This window comes from Perca fluviatilis, chromosome 11, assembly GCF_010015445.1.
Source record: "Perca fluviatilis chromosome 11, GENO_Pfluv_1.0, whole genome shotgun sequence".
Classification (NCBI taxonomy): Eukaryota; Metazoa; Chordata; class Actinopteri; order Perciformes; family Percidae; genus Perca; species Perca fluviatilis.
The window spans coordinates 15,089,195-15,111,986 of NC_053122.1; the positions used below are offsets into that span (position 1 = coordinate 15,089,195).

Genomic DNA, 22,792 nt, shown 5'->3' on the forward strand with positions numbered 1-22,792 from the left:
CAGTAAATTATTGAATTTGATGATCAGCGTAATCTGAAAACAAAAAGCAATATTAAACATAAAACGTACTAAATAATGTTCGCTTCATTTCTGAAGTAATCCAGAGGCTTTCTGTATTTGTAAGAAGAGCAAAAAGACTGTAGCTTATGTTTTTCTCCTTGAAGCCCATTTTCTCGTTTTTCCTTTGGCTCCAGAGCAACGGCATGATGCCTGAGTGTTTACTCCACAAACATTTCGGGGGCAATGCCCTCAACAATATATAACTGGCTCTGATCTGGACTCGGCTGTCAGCTTTGTCGTGGGAGGATTTCATTTCTGACAAAATGTGCATCAGATATCTTGGATTGGTTCTTCTGATTTGGATTCCTGCAGCGCTTCATGGTGAGAATATTGAATACTTTCACATAGAACCATTTGAATTGGTTAAAAACAAACACTGTAGAGTAATCTTCTCATTGTATATCAGCCCAAAGTGCAACACAGCCCTGTAGTGCTCCCAGGCTGGATGATGGTTTCTTTTCCCCAAAGCAAGAGACTTATTCTCATGGAACAAAGCTGACCTATACCTGCAATGATGGACTTAAACCAACAGTGAAGGGTTGGTGGGTAACAAGCACATGTCTAAATGGTGAATGGTCTCATAAACCACAATGTATAGGTAAGTGTTCCTTTTTTCTTTTCTTTTCTACCCATTTTTGCTACAGCTCTTAGCTGCTAGCATGGCTCTAGTCTTTGGCTGATTTTCAATTGATCAAATAACTGTAGTCATGAAACTTTTGAAAGAATAATGTCACCTAATATAGCACCTTATATTTCACTGTAGGTGTCTAAGTTAAAGAAATAATGTAAAAGTTGTCAGAAAAATGAAATATCCACAGCTTTAGCATTTAAAAGCAATATTTCAATTATTAGTAAGTGCTCACACACGACAAACTATAGCACACTACAATAAATGTTAGCACCCTTTCATTCCTCCTGTGAAGCATCCCTGATTTGTGTATTGACAGTTAAATGGTTTATAACACCACACATTGTAACATACGGGGTGGTAAAACATTTATAATTTGACAAATACAAGCTGACAATGACTTAAGGTAAATTTCAGAAATTGTTCAGAATAATGACAGAAAACATTTCTGTATGTGTGTAGCCTCGAGTGTTCTATTGTGATTATACAACAACGGCTACCAACAAAATAAAAGTGATAATCAAACTGTATTCATATTGTGGAGCAATTTGCTCTCAGAATATAAAAGCAACAGAGAGGATTTCTTCTTTATAGAGATCTCGGGATTTCCCAAAGTGAATAAATGTGTCATTCTAAAAATAATAAGCATCCAGTTAATCTAAATTCCACCAATCATGCTTGGTAAAAAGAAATCCACTTGTTTTGCTTTTACTGAAATAGCAACATTACACTGTAGTTCATATTTCAACAGTAATGTCCTAAAGTTCCCCTGTAAATCACTGGAGGTCAGAAAAACCAGACTTTCAGGGGGTTCCAGGTAATTATTTACAGGGATCTTTCACTGAGCTGTAACCATAGACTGTATGTAAAGATGGACGACATGACAGCTGAAATAAATCCCTGAAGATAATTTTCATGCAAATGTCATACTAAAAATAAAAAGATTTTTAAAGACATCATGGTAAAAATGAGTTTTTGTTTCTTTTTCCACTCAGATGAAAAAGCTTGCATTCCACCAGATATACCCAATGCACAATACAAAAAAAACCTCAGAGGTTGGTATGAGAACAATCAACGACTCAGGGTAAGATGTGACGAAGGATATGAACATAAAGGCAATGATGCTACAGCCATATGTACAAATGGAACATGGTCCTCTGTGCCGGTCTGTGAGAGTGAGTGAGTAAGATGTTCTATATAAGCAAGCTGTTAAACTAACTGTGACCAGAATAATCTCAGTGTCTAAATCATAATTCTTAGTTTGAATATCACCAGCTACACTAACCAAGGCAACCAAGTAACCACTAATTCGAGCTCCTTTAATTTTTTTTTTCTTTATGACAAATGTGCTTATTTTCCCAGAAAGTATCGAGGCATGTGGTGAGCCCCCTAAAATCCCCCATGCAGTCATCATCCATCAGGAATACCAGGAGTTGTTTGCTGCAGATTCAGAAGTGCAGTATGAATGTGAAGATGGATATACTGTAGAGGGAGGAACCAAGGAATACATCACTTGCATGTCAGGAAACTGGACTGAAGGCCCAACGTGCAGTAAGTGGACAATGAGCTGAGATATATGCAGTGTTGAAGTTATGAAATATATTTCCAGCAATGAAAGTTAATTCTAGGAAAATTTCTCTCAACTGGTGGAGAAGCACGTCATTCACTAGAGATTATAACTTTTGATTTATTCCTTTTTCCTTCCTAAATAAATATACAGTATAAATACTGTATATAAAAAAAAATTGACAAATAACAACATGCATTTTGTCTTGCTGTGCTTTACGATGGGTTTTCACCATAGACTGTAGAACAGGATGTTCACAGGCAGCTTCAACAACCGCAGATCGGAGCGGTTCAATTCATTTCTGAACAGTCCGCTGGCAGTGGGGGCCCAGATGTTCACTAGTCGGCCTTTTGCAGAGCTGTAGCTGAGTTTACCCAGCATAAGAACGTAAACATATGAAAAGTACAATTAAGTGAATATATTGTATGTATATTTTTTTGTCTCTGTCAAAGGAGTCAGACCAGGTCCTGTAAATGGTGGTTCTGCAGGGGGGGGAACAGGTGGATCAACTGGCAGTGGGACACAACGTACAGTTGAAGGTAGTCTCTTCATCTGTATTAAATAACATTACATTTATGTAGCTGACACTTTTATCCAAAATGATTTACAATAAAAGCATTCAACCATGTGGGTACCACCCTAAAATATGAATTTGTATACCTATTTATCTAATCTTACTATAGAATATGTGCTGTATTAGTGAGGCAACAGGTAAAAAGCTGAGGAAATCAAAAGATGGAGTGACATTTTAAGTGGATTTACTCTGTTATGACAGGTTAAAATATTTGTATTATTTATATTGTTTTTTTCAGTCAAGAACTGTGGACAGCAGCCCGTAGTTCCTCATGGTGATGTTGTGGGAAATAATCCAATGTTTTTGAGGTACCAATGTGCTGCTTTGTACCAACGAGTGGGTCCAGAGAGAGTGATTTGTTACAGCAACGGCATGTGGTCAGAAGTACCCATCTGCAAAGGTAAAAACAAGTTCTAAAGGTCTGTCAAAGAGGTTGGCTGGGAAAAAAATAACAATATGTTGTTGTTTCCTTTGTGCAGCCACCTTCTGTTCTGTGGACACTGATACACATCCTGAATTAATATCTGATGGAGTTAAAATTATAAAACATGGTGAGACCGAGAAATTGAAATGTGTGCATCAAGATCACTGGAGGACACCTCATTATTCTGTGGTCCGGTGCACTAATGGAATAATGAGCCGTTCCAGATGTAAGTATCTATCTGTGTGTGTGTGTGTGTGTGTGTGTGTGTGTGTGTGTGTGTGTGTGTGTGTGTGTGTGTGTGTGTGTGTGTGTGTGTGTGTGTGTGTGTGTGTGTGTGCCAAATAGTGTGCGCAATGATTTAAAAACCTGCAGACATTTAGTCATTCAGACAGACTTCACCTCCCCGTGAGAAGTCAATAAGCTGCTCCACATATTCACTGCCGTGCTTCTCTCTGGCTGTTTTCAGGTTGCGATCGTTGGGACGCATTCTGGGTGAGTGTTACTCCTGAGTCTACTTTTTAAAGAAACAGTGTATTAACACTGATGTTGTCTCACACTACTACTGATTATTCATATTTTTACCATGATTATACATTTATGTTTTACTTTATTTCTATATTTTACAATATTGTTTTTGTAAAACCTCTGTTGTGTAACCAGAATTGTTAAGGCTGTATCACCAAGAAGATCTGCTGCCTTCGGATCTGCTCAGCGACTGAGAACAGCCTGGAAACTTTTCAGAGACAACAAAGATATGATTATACTGTCACATACTGTTTGGGTTTTCAAAATACATTTCTGTCTTTTCATGCTGATTTATGACTGCCCACATAATGTACGAGCAAATTGTCTGTGCTTAAAGCTGCAAAAATAACTCAACAAATAGAGTGTGTATATATGATAGACAGGCCTTAATAAAGTCTTTAACTGGAATTTTAACAGATTCGTTCTAGATTGTGTCTGAAGTTTTTATGTCTAAATGGCTAAATTAAGCCGATTTAACTATCCAACAATTGTGAACAACTGCCCCATTAACAAAATGTTACCAGCAACGAATTGCTGTTTACTGGATATTGACTTTGATTCATACATTTATCAAAGATTGTTCTCAATTACTTTTCTGCCAGTCAACAGATCCCTTAAAAAAACAGCTTTGTAGATGACAAAGCTGTTTTTTTAAGGGATTGGGCAACATTTTAATTCTTTATTTTTTTAAAGATTTTTTTGGGGCATTTTTAAGATTGTTTTTGGGCATTTCAGCTTTTAACGGAAAGAACATCTAGATGGTGAGACCACAAGATTGAAATGTGTTTACCAGGATAACTGGTGGACAAATCATTCTGTGGTCCGGTGCACTAATGGAAGAATGAGCCTTTCCAGATGTAAGTATCTCTATAATATAAAAGTTTTTGTTGTTGGATAAAATAAAGCATTATAGTGTTTATCTGCAAGCTGATTTTCACAATCTTTGGAGCAAGAAAAACTAAAGCCACAAGGTTTAAAACATACATTATTTGTCCCTTAACTCTGTTAGGCACTCTAGACTGTTGGACTGTGAGATTAGTTGCTTGTTTGCTTTGCCCCAAAGAAAAAAAAGAACTGGGGGAACATTACTAACTATCTGCAAGCTGATTCATTAAAACCTTCTACACCTTCAATTATTGTATTAAACAGAGAGAAAGAAGCACACATTTAGTTCATCGGCCCTCCCCTCCCTGTGAGAAGTCAATAAGCTGCTCCACATATTCACTGCCGTGCTTCTCTCTGGCTGTTTTCAGGTTGTGACGCTGTGTTGGGACGGTGAGTGTTAGTCCTGAGTCTACTTTTTAAAGAAATGCACTGCATTTACACTGATGTTGTCTCACATGAAGCACTACTACTGGTTTTTCCTTTCTTATTTAGAGTCATGATTATGCATTTATATTTGACTTATATTTTACTGTATTGTTTTTGTTTGTAAAACCTCTATTGTGTAACCAGGGTTGCTAAGGCTGTATCACCAAGGGGAAGATACTGCTGCCTTTGGATCTGCTCACCAATGACTGAGAACAGTCTGGAAACTTTTCAGAGAAACAGAGATAAGATTATGCTGTCACACAATCTGTGTTGGGTTGTTAATCGATGGTCCATCTTGAAATGTCTCATAAGAAGAACTACTTATTTAATTTGTAATTTCATTTTTATATAAATAAATAATACAATATATTTTAGTCTTATTATAATTAGTAATGTCTGTAATGTCTTGTAACTTGTGTTCTTGCTAAGGCCGTATCATGAAGGGGAAGATGCAACTGCCTTTGGATTGGAGTCAATGCATCACTAACTGGAAACTTTTGAAAATACATTTTAAAAGTGTGTTAAATTTCTTAAAAATCTTTTGGCTTTATAATTCAATCTATAAAATAAAATGTGATTGTCTTTTCATTGAACACAGATGTATATTGTATATACATGCATAGATAACATCTTAAACCAGAATTTGTAATGATTTATGTAACTGGACATTTTTCATCTGTAAAACAAGAAAACAAGATTTCTAATGACAACTCTAAACTTTATCATTTGGTTATTGTGTAATGATAATGCTAACATGCTGCTGTTTAGCAGGTTTAACAACCATTTTATCCATTTCAGTTTAGCAAGTTAGCAAGCTAACCTTCGTCCTATGGAGACCATGACTGTGTACCAAATGACCAAATATTTGCGCATTGCCACACCTATCTCCACAGCGCTGTCAGTGGTGCACTATAGTCAGAAATCAAACTTTATTGACCAAAGTGCTGTACAGAAGAATAAATAAAGACATAAAAAGTACATAACTCACACAGGCATGAAATACAAACAGAATACAAATAAAACAAGTTAAGAGACATAAAACAAGAGAAGACAGCCATACAGTAAAACAATAAAATAAAAATGTCAACGTCTGGTGTCAAAGGCCAAGGAGAAGAGGTGGGTTTTAAGACAAGATTCAAAAACAGACAGTGAAGAGGCCTTTCTAATGGGCAGAGGAAGATCGTTCCACAGTTTTCACAGAAGCTGCCAGAGCAAAGACGTGGTCCCCTTTGAGCTAATGCTTTGTTTTGGGGACACTCAGGAGCAGTTGATCAGCTAACCTGAGAACGGGTTAAGATACAGTTAAGATACAGTTAAGTACAAGTTACATCATTTTATTAAATCTTTATTTGGATCCCCATTAGCTTCCACAATGTGGTTAGTAGGCTTCTTGGGGTCCACACAAAAACAAATGAAAACAAACTCGCTTTCATAGAATAAATAAAGATGATGCAAAACAAGCCAAATACAAATAAAATAACTCTACATATGAAGAAAAAATAGACATTAGACAACAATGACCAAAAACAAAATTGTACCGAATTAATAGCAACAAAAAGATAATACAATCGTGTTTTGTTTTAGAAACTCTTGGAAATTAAATTGACTTTTGATTTGTCTGATGTTGAGAGCACATTGCAGGCAGAATAACACTTCTCATCATACATGTATATGAAACCACCAGATGACCAGCGCTCACTTGACATGTATGACAAAAACCAGTAGCCTATATAGATGTTGTTTTTTTACAAAAATAAATGTGGTGTCATTCCAAATGATATATGCATGAATACCAGAAGACTAGATCTGAATGAAGCCTCCAAAGTTAGCCCTGATAATCATGTATGCATCTCAGACACATTAGCACAGAAAGAACAATAACAAACTAATCTGGCTGCTTTGTTCTGGGAAAAATGTATTCTTTTTAGATGTTTCTGAGTTGCATTTGACCAAATGACTGAACTTCAACCATAACAGAACATATGCAGAACATTTCCTTGAAATTGTGATGCCCTTTTCCATCATAGAACAACATGTGATCACTTTGATCAGACCAAGACGGTAAATAGTCTAATTTAACATTGGTCTTTATGACCTGCTCATATCATTCCCCAAACATTTTCATTCTCATCATTTAGTGACGATTTGTCCCTCAACATGTAGATTCTCTCTCAGCCCCACTGTTTGTGAAGCAGAGAATAAAGTCATCTGCATACGTTTCTGATCTCATGGCATCCCATCTAATAGTTGTTGAGATATTTCAGTCTGGACAAAAGTGGTGGAGCAACTCACCATTAATAGAACCACACCGCTAGTTTGGTAAGAAATTATGAAAAGCGTGATAAATATGCCAATTAATTGTTTTGCTTTTTTCCTAAGTCTGTCTTTGAAAATAATGATTAACTGAATTTTAAAACGAAATCCCAAAATGTATTTTATAAGACATTTTCTTAGGTTTATTGAATTTAATTTATGATTGCTTGAATTTAAAGACTGCTCTCTTGAATTTAAAGACTGCTCTCTTGAATTTAAAGACAAATAGGCAGTGTGTCACCTAAAAATGGAAGGAAGTCCAACCCACAGAGCAACAGCAGGAGGTTTCGCTAGCTGTTAAGTGCTCGGGGAGCACTGTGTGTCAAACATATAGACTGCTAATATGGTGTCAATCCAATTTATAATCAATTTGTTACAGCAGGCTTTTCTTTTTTTTTTAAACAAACATTTTGACTTGTCATAGTAGGTAAGCATGGGTGTTACAAATGCCATTAAAAATGTCTCTGTTCTATTTAAGTGTTCCAGTAATGACAGTGTGACAGTGAGCCAGCACGCACGAAACCAGAACCCTGAAACTGAAGCAGCTAAATGGAATTCAGCCATCATTATAAACCTTTTCCTACTGTGAGATGTCAAATGTCTTGAATGAGTTTTAAGACTGAGTAACACAATGCGAAGCCCATGAGGATCCAGCAGATGGCAATCAGAGTTTGAGCTGGCACTCAAAGACAAACTGTAGGCGTAAAACAGACCACACAAGGTAAAAGAAATGCCGTGACTATAAGAGCTCATATGGAACATGATGCCGTGTCTATGTTTGCTTTAGAATTAAATGTATCTTTAAACAAAACAATCTCGTAGATATAGATTAGTATAGAAAACACTGAGAAATCAAATGACTCCTTTTGGGCTAAATGATTGATTTGACCAAAGTACACATAGCCTGTTTGTACATTTGTTTGTACAGAATGATGACAGTAACTCAGGGTAATGTTTACTATTTCCTAACTTCTGAGCTTTGGGGGAAATACCCTCGACTATTATTGAGTAGTCCTGATCTGAACTGTGCTCTTCACTCTGCTTTGTCTTGGTGATTTAATTCCTGACAAAATGTGCATGAGTTATATTGGATTTGCTTTCCTGGTTTGTTTTCCAGGATTGCTGCATGGTATGTATTCAATTCCGTTACTTAGAAACATTTTTAATTTTGTAATTATATGTACTTTAGTTTGTTGTTGTATTTCAGCGCGTAGTGCAGGTCAGCCGTGTAGTGCTCCGACTCTTGGTGGTGGTTATTGGGTCCTGGAAGAAAACAACCTCACTTATGGCTGTGATAACAAACTTAAACCAGCAGTGGAGGGTTGGTGGGCAACAAGCACATGTCAAAATGGCACATGGTCGCCTGAACCACAGTGTATAAGTAAGTTTTCTATAATATCTCCCCTGGTTTATTTGAATGAGATGCTGAAAGCCTGCAGATGTGTTTTTAGCGTTCACTGTATGACACTGTAGAGTAAAAAATATATTTAAATTATTACATTTCTGATACTGTTTTCCCTTGGGATGAATAAAGTATCTATCTATCTATCTATCTATCTATCTATCTATCTATCTATCTATCTATCTATCTATATATCTATCTGTTCATAGTTATATCTAAGATTTAAATATAAATAAAACTTTTATATCATCTTTTGTAACAAGCATCCAAATAATCTCATTGTACTTGGTAAAATGAAAATTCCACTTGTTTTGTTTTTATTGAAATACCAACAATATACTGTAAACAATGTTTACATTAGAAAAGTAAAGTCCTGAAGTTCCCCTGTAAATCACTGGAGGTCAGAAAAAAAAAGTTATTATTTAAAGGAACTTCTGCTGAACTGCAACTATATGGATCGACGACATGAGCCTGAAGATAATGTTCATGCAAATGTCATTCTAAAAATAAAAAGATTTTTAAACACACTATTGTAAAATGGTTTCTCTGTATGGTCTATTTTTACCCTCAGATGAAAAGGCCTGCATTCCACCAGATATACCCAATGCACAATACAAAAAAAAACTCAAACGTTGGTATGAGAACAATCAACGACTCAGGGTAAGATGTGACGAAGGATATAAACTCAAAGGCAATGATGCTACAGCCATATGTACAAATGGAACATGGTCCTCTGTGCCGGTCTGTGAGAGTGAGTAAGATGTTCTATATAAGCAAGCTGTTAAACTAACTGTGACCAGAATAATCTCAGTGTCTAAATCATAATTCTTAGTTTGAATTTCACCAGCTACACTAACCAAGGCAACCAAGTAACCACTCAACTGAGCTCCTTTAAATAATATTTTTTTTTTGTGACAAATGTTTTCACAGAAAGTATCGAGGCATGTGGTGAGCCCCCTAAAATCCCCCATGCAGTCATCATCCATCAGAAATACCAGGAGTTGTTTGATGCAGATTCAGAAGTGCAGTATGAATGTGAAGATGGATTTACTGTAGAGGGAGGAGAAACCAAAAAAATCATCACTTGCACATCTGGAAACTGGACTGAAGGCCCAACGTGCAGTAAGTGGACAATGTGATGAGATATGTAGTGATTAAAATACTTTTTATTGAATTGGCATTAAAGCGAATTATCAATTTGTTTGTATCAACAATAGATCACATGACACTTGAAAGATCACATGAAAGAACACATTATATAAAAGTAATTTCTAGGAGACAGGGTTGCAGTACTGACATATTATGTTATTGTCAAGGCTGCTATCATCAATATGCACAATGGATCAGATGAGTCCGTGTATTTGTGAAAAGTGTCACGGTGATGAACGGGCTATCGCACTTAGCGCACGTTGGGGGTGCCAGCAGCAGTTCCCAGTCGATGCGCCGTGTATTTCTATGACCGTTGAACAATGCACGCAAGATTTGGACTTAATTCCCTCCATATAGTGCATAGTGTTGGCCGAGTTTCCTTCTTTACATATGTTTTGTTACCTAGTATACAGTGTATGGACATAGAAAAGAAATACAATAAAGAAATTGGACTCTAAAATCTAGAAACTATTAAGATAATTAAGTGATACATTCCATGCACACTGTAAACATGAATGTAAATAGAGTATATTCACCAGTTATTTGCCTCCAAGCTAAATATAAGGTCAAAAACCATTGAGGTGTCCTCTCCCTGTTGTTACATGAATGTACAGTAGCCTACAACACTAGATAGTTACTGGTCCAGTGAACTAGACTAACTAAGACTATAATTTGGGAGGATTGTACAATTAGGATATGTTCTTAAAATTGTAAAGTCCTCCCAAATTATAGTCCCAGTTTACTGGACAACACAAATTGTGTGCTAAGAATGCCAATATATTGAATTCTTTATTGTTAAAGAATACAAAAAAAACTAACTAAAATAATTTAAGGTGCATTGGTCCACTATAGAAACACACATACAGCATTTTATGTATTCCCCTTAGTAACAGACTTCATTTAAAACACATTTGCAGCTGTATCAGCCTTTTCTAATTCTCTCAACAACTGCCATAATATATTCATCCAACTTCTAACAACAATATGAACAGCAGTTTTCATACAGCAATATAACAGTAACAATGTCACATGAATAATTATAAAAAAATAATGGTCACAGCATTAAATAATAACAGCACTTAACTGAACAGCAATATGCACCTGTTGTATTTTAATATGGAGGACATATTTATTCATAATTCAAATTGAAAGTCCAAAGAGAAAACAAAGCGAGATCAAATTAAAAATATTATTTTCTTTTTTAATTTTCCATTTGGCTTTGGCTTTTGAATTTAATATTTGGCTTTTGAATTTCAATTTAACATTGGCTTTTAATTTTGATTTAATATTTGGCTTTTGAATTTCAATTTAACATTGGATTTTCATTTGGATTTAATATTTGGCTTTTGAATTTCCATTTAACATTGCCTTTTCCTTTGGATTGACACATGTCAAAGTAAATGAGGAGGCGTGGCCCAAAGGCTGGTGGGAGGGTCTGAAACGAAAGGGGTGCAGAGGCACCTTATGAGCAGCAGGGGGAGCTGAGTGTTGGGAAGCATCTGTCTGCAGCTTCACAACCAGGCTGGCTTGGCCTCTTGTTTCACATGATAGAAAATGATGATGTAGGCTAAACACAAATGACATTTCATGCAACAGCAGTGAAGTTTTCATGTAGTTACTATAATTGGGCCCGTGATAGTGAGGACTAGATTAGGACTGTATTTAAAGCTGATTCTGGTTCCCAACTTCACCCCAGGTGTGTCTGTTTAAAACACGACTCAGACAACTTCTCTCTTTTGATGTTATATTTAATTAAGCAACAGTAGAAACATGGGTGTGGGTAGCTCTGCTACGTGTGTTTGTGTGTGGTCAGATCTCGAGGACGCACACACACACACAATCTCAACTGGATAGTCATCGTCCGAATTGCGTCCTCTCCTCTTTCTTTCTCTCACTTTTTTCTCCGGGTGGTGCGCGCGGTGTGAGGTGCGTGTCCGCGCTGTTCTCCAACATGTAGGCTACTCACAACAATCACTCCTGATTGACAGCCTTTTGTACAGCCCGTGTACTTTTTCAGACTTGCAGCTAACAGCGGTGTCTGTGAGCATCACTGGCCGGCCAGCAGGGAGGCGATCCCGGCCGCCACCAGCTGGCTGTCCCATCAGACTGAAGCTTCTGACAACATCGGAGAAAATGTGCAGTTGGCCATCAACGTTTGTAAAACTGCCCATATTCAAACTCTACACAGTTAATTTATCGCATAAAAAATTCTCAGAAGTGAATTTAGTGGTGAAAATGGAAATTATAAAAAAGCAATCGATTCTATAATCTAGATCGGGAGTTTGCCGTAGTAGGAGCAAACAACTGGAAACTTTTTATAATTTCCATCTGTTTTTTCACCACTAAATTTACTTCAGCCTGGTTGTGAAGCTGCAGACAGATGCTCCTCAGCAGTCAGCTCCCCCTGCTGCTCATAAGGTGCCTCTGCACCCCTTTCGTTTCAGACCCTTTCGCCACGCCTCCTCATTTACATTGACATGTGTCAAGTCCAAAGCCAAATATTAAATCCAAATGAAAATCCAATGTTAAATTGAAATTCAAAAGCCAAATATTAAATCAAAATTAAAAGCCAATGTTAAATTGAAATTCAAAAGCCAAATATTAAATCAAAATTAAAAGCCAATGTTAAATTGAAATTCAAAAGCCAAATATTAAATCGAAATTAAAAGCCAATGTTAAATTGAAATTCAAAAGCCAAATATTAAATCAAAATTAAAAGCCAATGTTAAATTGAAATTCAAAAGCCAAATATTAAATCAAAATTAAAAGCCAATGTTAAATTGAAATTCAAAAGACAAATATTAAATCAAAATTAAAAGCCAATGTTAAATTGAAATTCAAAAGACAAATATTAAATTCAAAAGACAAAGCCAAATGGAAAATTAAAAGAAATCTCGCTTTGTTTTCTCTTTGGACTTTCAATTTCTCTTTGAACTTTCAATTTGAATTATGAATAAATATTTCCTCCATATTTTAATGCAGGCTGATAATAATAAGGTAAAACCACTGCTGAGTGAACAGAAAAGGCTCCAGGATTAATAAATCCTGGCTGTTAGCCTGGACAGGAGCAGGCTAGCTGCACAGAATAAATCTCCATGGTAACTTAGGTGCCTCTGCTTTTATGAAATCGAGTCCAGGCTAAATTGAGCCAGGATTAATCCGCTATCTCAACATGGTTTTGTGAAATAGCCCTCTGGCCTCTAACTAAACAACAAATTTGAACCGGATTGGACAATGTACACTGGAGTTACAAACAACTACCTGTTTTGCGGCCTTATATGGTAATTTGACACCTAGCCACGCCCACACCGTTGGAGACAGTGCTGAACACTTTTGAGGTGAATCTGGTAAACGTATTAGGCAGAGGACATCAAAGTGTAATAACTGTAACTTTCTGTTGCCATTAGGGGGCGCTATGATAATGTCTCAATTAGCGGCCTTTGTATAGAGAGTGTGGCCAACTAGGGAATCGAATGTTCTGAGCGATTGTTTCCGAGGTGGTCACGTGTTTTGTGGACTCCATGTTTGATACCAACATTCATCTGATTCCCATTGACATAGTGCAGAAAATAGTGGAAAAATGTAATAAATTATTTAAAAAATGACATAAATCACTGGAAAAAATGCCCACATGGCAAGATCACAAGCATTTAGGTACATGGAATGCTAGCGAAAAAGCTAACGCTAGCATAAGGCATGGCTAACTTCAAACTTCATTCATTTTTAAAGCAGTGTTGGAACTATTTTGACAGCATGGTACACATTAACGATGGTATTACTATATTTGTCCTATGTAATTAGTTATCATATCGAAGAGAGAAATTTACATTTACCTCACACAATAATGAACAGCTCCCATACTTTTCACCTTTTTGGTTCATGGGGAGACTTGTGAAATATTTTTCCGCTTCCCTGTCTTTTGTTGCAGCCAAACGTGCAACAGTTGGGCATTTTTTCAGTGATTTATGTCATTTTTTAAATTACATTTTTCCACTATTTGCTGCACTATGTCAATGGGAGTCCACGAAACACGTGACAACCAATCGCGTAACGGGATAGCTCAGAACATTCGATTCCCTAGTTGGCCAAACTCTCTCTAATATACAGCGCTGGTCTCAATATTGACATGTAGATGTCTTCAGGCTAGGACTCTTATACAGCCTGAGCAGTTTGGAGCAGATTAGACAATGTTTAAGTCTAGTTACTAACCACTTCCTTTTTCATGGTGAAACATGAAAAATCAACACCATGCCCCATCCACAAATTTTGGCGTGCACTAAAAAGCTTCGCAATTTAGCTTCAACAAGGTATTTAGATTAAACTCACCAATTTTGAAGTCAATCGGGTGAAATCTCTAGGAGGAGTTCATTAAAGTACAACCCCTGAAAATGGTCAAAATCATCCATATTTTGAAAATGTATTTCAATACAGCGGGCCTCCTTTTGGGTTTATGGGGTGGGTCCAAGATGCTTTTTTGTATGTCTGGATAAAATACATAATCCTACAAAATTTCATGCCTCTACATGAAACTTAAAGGGGTGATAGAATGCAAAACCGAGTTTACCTTCGCATAGTTGAAGTATGACAGTTTGGTGGGTAAAATAGGCATACATAGAACTTCAAAGTCCCATTGACACCTCTTGACATCTCACAATTTGAAACTGCCTCTGAAAACGGGCGAATCTCAACAAAGCCAGTAGTTGACGTCAACTCAGTGGCTCCTCCTTATCTGGCTCTAGTCTGTACCTTTGTCACACCCCAAAATGTACATACAAACCACAGGTCTGAGACCAGCTGGTGTTCTGAATGTTGGTCGCGCAGATCTTAAACACTTTATACATTGTTCGTCTGCTATTTGATTACTAAATTCACTTCTGAAACCTTTTTCCACAGTATGATGTGACATACCTGTCCACCTTACAGACCCCACTGTGAACTGGGTGGAGCTCTATCAGGAGACTCGCGAACAAGAGGCGTTTATTTCCCCTATTGTTTGTTTAAACAAATTAACTCAACACACATATCCATTATAAGACTAACTGGAACCTGTGGTTTTTCTAAGTCATAATGCTCCACAAGAGATTGCAGGCGTAACAAGCACCGGCCACGGAGCAGGCAGAGGGGAGGGAGAGCAGCGACTGACATGGCAGAAAGATACAGTAGCAGAGTGGCAATCGGGAGAATTGGGACTTTTCCCGGTGGGCCGGTAGTGTTTCGAGGCTGCGAGGGTCGGTCTGATAATAGTTATACATTGCTCAAGCCGTACGACTTTCTCCCGTCGCGTCGCGCTGTCTCCCCTTCTGATCAGTGCTGCTGCACATGAGGAGAGAGCAGAGAGGGGAAGGGCTGCTACAAAACAGAAGAAAGAAGTGACTGTTTTGGCGGCCACAAGAGAGAAATACCTTTGCATGCTTTCCAGACAATACTGGTGTATTTTCTACAGAAAGTCGCCAGATTTGTCGCTATAGTCGCTTTTTTGAAAAAAAAGTCGCTAAATCTAGTTGGCAACACTGGCAGCCAATGCAACTTCGCTCAGCTCGTTGTAAAGAGGGGAGGGGCTGTGTGTGTGTATGTGTGTGTGTCACTGTGGGAAAACCTCTCGTTTTATTCTAGTGCTATTTCACAGGGTTGCATTAGGGTGCAAAAAACAGCACCCGGTCCATTTTCAGCCCAACCAATGTTACATACCCTATTTGGAGACCTTAAGGAACAGTGTGAAATACCCTAAATAATCATTCTATCACCCCTTTAAAGAAGCCCTGTGGAGTTTTGTTGTAAACAACCAAAGTTTCTGCCTACATTCAGTGTTTCTCTCCAAATGCATTGTGAAATCTGCATTGCTTGCATCCATGTATACTCACTAACAGTTGCTTTTGTTACATTGCTGGGATTCTTTGCGCATTACCACAAAAACTGCTGAATAATTCCAAATGAATGCCGATGTTGCTTTTTGTCTGCTGTATTTTTTAAATAGGCAACTGTTTTATCACCATTTGAAATGTATGTCGGTGTTGTTCTGATGCCCCCAAGTGGTAATAAAACAAAATTAAACAGGTTAAGTAATTGACTAGCCTAGAAATATAGACGCACCCTAGCGGCAGCAAATTTAATTTGCAGCCAGGGGGCTCTAGGCACTCTCCGTTGGCTTGCGTGCTGGAAAAACCAAACTCTGGTCAGGCCAATCACATCGTGTATAGAGTCGTTCGCTGGCTTATGGTTGCTGCTGCTTGGAACAGCGGTCTTCTGGAAGACTTGGAGTTCAGCTTTTCTTTGAGAAAAGAACAAAGAAGGGCACTGAAGTCATTCTTAAAAAAGGAAGATTGGTTCGGAGTTTTGCCAACCGGATACGGCAAAAGTTTAATCTATCAACTAGCTCTGCTACCTTCTTCGTTGCTCTGCCTGGTTGTAGCGCTATCCTATTGCGTGCAGAGGGAATTTGAAAGACAACCGTTTATCCCGCCCCTCGGATTGAGCTCCGTCAACGGTGAGTTCCCAGACCCAACATCTTGATGTGGGTCTGGCTTGTCAGTAAGAGATAATCCACCACTGAATTTCGGCCAAGCCCAATGAATGAGCTTTGTTTAAACAAAACTACCTTCTTTCGTGATCCACTAAAGTGAACATATTGTATGTATATGTAATGTTTTGTTTTTTTCTCTCTGCCAAAGGAGCCATACCAGGTCCTGGAAATGGTGGTTCTGCAGAGGGGGGAAGAGGTGGGGGGCCCACTGCATCAACTGGCAGTGGGACAAAACGTACAGTTGAAGGTAGTCTCTTGATCCGTATTAAATAACATTACATTACATGTATGTACCTGACACTTTTATCCAAAAGGATGTATAAATAGGCAATTGTTTTATCACCATTTGAAATGTATGTCAGTGTTGTTCTGATGCCCCCAAGTGGTAATAAAAAAAATTAAAGCTGCAAGCAGCGATGGACGGGCCCTCGCGCCTCTGCGCACGTCGGGGTTACCGGCAGACGCCGCTCCTTGCAACCGTGCATTTGCGCGGCACTCAGACACCGCAAATTGCCGAGTTCAACGATACCTCACACAAGACTACGTCTTACGGTTCATTAGCTGTGAAAAGGGGGGTTTAGGGTATGTGCCTCTTGAAATGTTACATATGTGTACCAAGTTTCGTGAGTCTACGTTAAACGCACTGCAGGGGCTTCATTTTTGTAACTTTCTAGGGGGCGCTAGCAAGCCATTTTTGTGCGCCTATTCCCGAAACCATTAAAATACGTAAACTTTCACCAGACTTGATGCGACCGCAAAATTTGGTGAGTTTTTGAATATTTTAAGGCCCTCAAAAAGCCAATTAATTTGCAGAAAATAATAATAATTCATTAGTTTCAATAGGGCTTTCGCCGCTGTCAGCGCTGTTGGCGCTCAGGCCCTAATTAAGGGTCCCATGACATGGTGCTCTTTGGATACTTTTATATAGACCTTAGTGGTCCCCTAATACTGTATCTGAAGTCTCTTTCGCAAAATTCAGCCTTGGTGCAGAAGCCACTCGAGCCAGTCCCAAAATTATCTTTCCTTAGGATGTCTCTCTCTCATGGGTGGGCCAAATTCTCTGGGTGGGAAAAGCAGAGAAAGGGGAGGTAACCTTTCCCCTTATGACCTCATAAGGAGCAAGATTCCAGATCGGCCCATCTGAGCTTTCATTTTCTCAAAGGCAGAGCAGGATACCCAGGGCTCGGTTTACACCGATCTTTTTACTTCTACTCCTTACATTTTCACGCAATTATCTGTATTTTCTACTCCTTACATTTTAAAAATAGCCTCGTTACTCACATTTCAGTTCGGCTTGTTTTCATTCCGGCTTGTCATCGTTCAAAAAAAAAAAAAAAAAACCTATCCAGATCGCTCCATCCGGAGAGAGTGAATGTGATTGTGGTTGGATGAGAAGTATAAACATATACCATTCCGACACCCTATTGGTTTGTACGCGATCAATCGCACCTGCACAGACCCGGTGCTCATTCGGCACCGGTGCCTTAACGACCGTTATCTACCGGACCGAATAGCAACGCGGATTTCGTTGCCTTATTTAGGTGCCACTTAAATGACTGCGCTTCTCACTAATGCTCCGAAAACGGACGTTGGAGGGAACTGAAACATCGCCGCACGGGACGCTAGTTAACACTACAGTTGGCAGCAGGTAACGTTAGCCTAGCGTTAACTAGCAGCTGGAGTAAACACGGTTAAAATGCTGAGAGCTAAACGGTGTAAAAGTGTGTCTGTATTTCACTGGAGAGGATTCTAACACAAGAGATGTGTCACCTTTTTCAGCCCTTCTGAGTTTGCAGGCAGGGCTGGACTGGCCATCTGGCATACCGGGCATTTTCCCGGTGGGCCGACGGACTTTTGGGCCAAACCGCCGATATAAATATGCCTTTTTTTATTTTTTGGCCGGGCCGGCCCATAAAGAACTCACTGCAGCCCATTGGTTAATTTTCTTTATTGGCACTGGCCTGACCCAATCAAATCCAGGATCCCCCTTCCCCATTCCGGGCCGCAAATTTACGAATCCCACTATGGCCACGCCTCCCGGCCCTGAGACACGAAGCTGTAATATTATGCTGGAAGTTTAGCATCCACGTTAAAATGGACAAACGACCACCAAAGTGCAAGGGAGGGCAGAGAAATTACAGGAGAAAAAGATTAAGAATCTACAGGCGGATTCCTGAAATATTTCGGACATGTTTGGGGCTGTAGTAGCTTCTTCAACATCAGCATTACCTGAAGTAGAGGAAGGAAGAGGAGGAGGAGGAGGAGGAGAGGTGGCTGGCTATACAGAGAAGCAGAAAGAAATCATGACAGGGAAGAAGCCGAGTGACCATGACAGGGCCATGGGAGCGAGTGAAGAAAAGATGGAAGAGAGAGTAGATGACGATGTGGTAAGGAGTAGGCAAATTAACAGAGACTTTCATGAAGGGAGGGAGGCTGTGTGTGTGTGTGTGTGTGTGTGTGTGTGTGTGTGTGTGTGTGTGTGTGTGTGTGTGTGTGTGTGTGTGTGTGTGTGTGTGTGTGTGTGTGTGTGTGTGTGTTTTTTGTGTGTTCGTTGCGTACGCCGCGCCGTCATAACGATAACAAGCAGTTTGGCTGTAACATTAAAGTTAGTGGCTGTCAGGTAACCTATCTGTGTAAGCTTACATTGAAAATGCTAGCGGTTAGCCTGTTGGGTAGCTGAAAAGTCTGTGGGATCTATAAAATCAGTGTTGATACAAGCATCAGTGTTCCTTGAATAGCTTAATTAGCTTCTATTGTATTGGTGCTCTTTTCCAGGGCATATACTGTACTACTCTCAGCTTTATTGTAGCTTTTGGGAAGGGTTATAGTTATGGTTATATTATTTAGCAGACACTTATGTCCAAAGTGACAAAATATGAATCTTACAATAGTTAAAAATAGTTAAAAATTAACAGTAAACAGTTTTTAAAGTTGCTAAGCCAATATTAAGCAAAATAGTAATAATATCAATAATGACAATACAATATCAATAATAAAAACTAATAAAAATACCATAAATATACAAATCATAACTCTAAGAATGAATGAATTATTTAAGTGTAAGACCAACAGATAAGTCTTGACACCCCTCTTGAAGGATCCAAATGATCACATGAACGCTGAACATTAGGCAACTCATATCATAGCATGCACGCATATTTTAAGAGGACTATCTGCAGGGAATGTGTCTGACCAATCGCGGTGGGTGTGGGCCGCCTGGGCCAAAAATGCCAGGGCCAATTTTTTGTCCCAGTCCAGCCCTGTTTGCAGGTATGATTTTAATATAACCTTAGCTATTATAGTCATTATGGCCTTTAGAAAAATGTTTTTTGTGGAAGTGGGGTTTTGTCCCCACGTTTTGGGGTTAAGCTTTTGTCCTTAATGGCATTACATCAGGGGTCTTCAATGTTTTTTAAGCCAAGGACCCCTTAACTTAAAGTGAGATGTAGCAGGGACCCCCTACTACATATTGTATGAAATTAAGTTGCATATTAAACTGGGCCTACAATAACTGTTAGGGCAAACTGAATCCTTCTTACATACCCTTTTTTCATAAGCTATTAAAATATTAATTGTTGGCATGATTTTATAAATCATATTTGAATGTTACATATGTGGCACAGTAAATCTAGGATTAACTGTATCTGTGGGCTGATATCTTAGTGACTACCTAACCCATAGGCCAGTAAGCCTATCATCAGTGGGAATTTATATTTGCTAATAATATATTGGAATTATGTTAAGGCATTTTAATTTTCTTTTCTTTTTAAAGACTCAAAAATGTACAATAATTTGGAGGCCCCCCTGCAATGACTCTGAGGACCTCCTGTTGAAGATCTCTGCCTTACATTACTTTTACTTTTATACTTTAAGTAGTTTTGAAACCAGTACTTTTACACTTTTACTTAAGTAAAAAGCTTGAGTTGATACTTCAACTTCTACAAAAGTATTTTCAAACCCTATCTGTACTTCTACTTGAGTAATGAATGTGAATACTTTTGACACATCTGCTGGGGGGGATGCATATTTATGTTAAAAAACCTCATAAAGTGAAATTTTCATGCCATGGGTCCTTTAAACAGCTTTAAGTAATTGACAACAGTCAGAGATAATCCACCACTTAATTTCGGCCCAAGCCCAATGAATGAGCTTTGTTTAAACAAAACTACCTTCTTTTGTGATCCATGAAAGTGAACATATTGTATGTTATATGTTTTTGTTTTCCTGTAAATGGTGATTCTGCAAGGGAGGAAAGAGGTGGGGCCCACTGCATCAACTGGTAGTGGGACACAACGTGCAGTTGGAGGTATAGTCTCTTAAACTGCATTAAATAACATTATATTACATTTATGTAGCTGACACTTTTATTAAAATGATTTAAAACAAACTAAAGTATGAATTTGTATACCTATTCATATAATCTTACTATAGAATATGTGCTGTATTAGCAAGTAGCCACTAAAAAGCTGAGAAAATTAAAAAAAATTGTTTCCAGAATCCTTTATATTGTTTTTTTTTCAGTCAAGAACTGTGGACAGCAGCCCGTAGTTCCTCATGGTGATGTTGTGGGAAATAATCAAATGTTTTTGAGGTACCAATGTGCTGCTTTGTACCAACGAGTGGGTCCAGAGAGAGTGATTTGTTACAGCAACGGCATGTGGTCAGAAGTACCCATCTGCAAAGGTAAAAACAAGTTCTAAAGATCTGTCAAAGAGGTTGGCTGGGAAAAAAATAACAATATGTTGTTGTTTCCTTTGTGCAGCCACCTTCTGTTCTGTGGACACTGATACACATCCTGAATTAATATCTGATGGAGTTAAAATTATAAAAGATGGTGAGACTGAGAAATTGAAATGTGTGCATCAGGATCACTGGAGGACAACTCATTATTCTGTGGTCCGCTGCACTAATGGAATAATGAGCCGTTCCAGATGTAAGTATCTATCTGTGTGTGTGTGTGTGTGTGTGCTAGCTACATATTTAGCATAGGCCGACAAACATGGAGTGCTGTCGGTCTCATCCAGGATTTCCCTTACCATTATAAGACTGGAGCACAGCTAAGCTAGATAAATGTAAAATCATTTTGAGCACATGTACCTACGAGTCTTTCCCAAACCTAGGGACATTTAACACTAAACTTTCTAGTTTTGTTTACTTTGCGCCACAGAAAAGGAAGTGGGGAAGCACATCCTGCTTTTGCAAATACAGTACATGTATTCACTTTTTGCTTCTGCAGCATGCACAATGATTTATAAACCTGCAGACATTTAGTCATTCAGACAGACTTCACCTCCCCGTGAGAAGTCAATAAGCTGCTCCACATATTCACTGCCGTGCTTCTCTCTGGCTGTTTTCAGGTTGCGATCGTTGGGACGCATTCTGGGTGAGTGTTACTCCTGAGTCTACTTTTTAAAGAAACAGTGAACACTGATGTTGTCTCACACTACTACTGATTATAAATATTTGTATCATGATTATACATTTATGTTTTACTTTATTTCTATATTTTACAATATTGTTTTTGTAAAACCTCTGTTGTGTAACCAGAATTGTTAAGTCTGTATCACCAAGAAGATCTGCTGCCTTTGGATCTGCTCAGCGACTGAGAACAGCCTGGAAACTTTTCAGAGACAACAAAGATATGATTATACTGTCACACACTGTTTGGGTTTTCAAAATACATTTCTGTCTTTTCATGCTGATTTATGACTGCCCACATAATGTACGAGCAAATTGTCTGTGTGCTTAAAGCTGCAAAAATAACTCAACTAATACAGTGTGTATATTTGATGGACAGGTATGGGCTGAAATATGTCCCACCAGAAACTGAATTTGAATCATTTATATTTGAATTTGAATTGCTAAACTTGAATTATTGCATTGAAAAACTGAATTTGAATCATATAATTTGAAATGGTATTGTTTAATTTGAATAATTGCATTGAAAAACTGAATCTGAATAGTATAATTTGAAATTGAATTTATTCGTTTGTAACTGAAGTCCAATAAAATTTGATCCTCACTGCAAATTCAACTCTCTATATATCTTCATATTCACTTCTCACAATTCAGATTCAGTTCTCAAAATTCAATTTCAAGTTACTGCGGCAGACATCCGGGTAGTTGGAGGATGAAGGAAGAGCAATCGAGCGCAAATCGATAGGTAGAGTTCAGTGGCGCAGATACACAGGACTCCTCTTCGGCCAATCAGCACCTACGTTTTGGAGCACAGTACCCACCATGAAACGAGGAAGAAGTGCTTGCCTCGCCTTGACCCAGAGACTCATAGATAATATAATCTACCTGTTCACAATGTTAA

General features: G+C 38.3%; 2 protein-coding genes across 4 annotated transcripts; both read left to right on the plus strand.

Annotated features, from left to right (window-relative positions):
* Nucleotides 1-224: 224 nt before the first annotated feature.
* LOC120568425 (complement factor H-like) lies at nt 225-4,205 on the plus strand. 2 transcript variants are annotated; one of them, XM_039815949.1, is made up of 9 exons: nt 225-381; nt 467-658; nt 1,684-1,863; nt 2,051-2,239; nt 2,708-2,794; nt 3,068-3,229; nt 3,309-3,479; nt 3,720-3,745; nt 3,914-4,205. In XM_039815949.1, the coding sequence occupies exons 1-9, from the start codon at nt 324-326 to the stop codon at nt 3,920-3,922; spliced, it is 1,074 nt and encodes a 357-aa protein (XP_039671883.1). In that variant the 5' UTR covers nt 225-323; the 3' UTR covers nt 3,923-4,205. The 2 variants fall into 2 exon arrangements, with proteins under 2 accessions (XP_039671883.1, XP_039671884.1); XM_039815950.1 differs by lacking the exons at nt 225-381; nt 467-658 and having other exon boundaries at nt 1,730-1,867.
* A 4,177-nt stretch (nt 4,206-8,382) lies between these two features.
* LOC120568427 (complement factor H-like) lies at nt 8,383-22,236 on the plus strand. Of its 2 annotated transcripts, XM_039815952.1 has the most exons (10): nt 8,383-8,531; nt 8,610-8,783; nt 9,376-9,555; nt 9,735-9,926; nt 16,622-16,720; nt 20,720-20,779; nt 20,995-21,156; nt 21,236-21,406; nt 21,831-21,856; nt 22,021-22,236. In XM_039815952.1, the coding sequence occupies exons 1-10, from the start codon at nt 8,474-8,476 to the stop codon at nt 22,027-22,029; spliced, it is 1,131 nt and encodes a 376-aa protein (XP_039671886.1). In that variant the 5' UTR covers nt 8,383-8,473; the 3' UTR covers nt 22,030-22,236. The 2 variants fall into 2 exon arrangements, with proteins under 2 accessions (XP_039671886.1, XP_039671885.1); XM_039815951.1 differs by lacking the exon at nt 16,622-16,720 and having other exon boundaries at nt 8,459-8,531.
* Nucleotides 22,237-22,792: the final 556 nt, after the last annotated feature.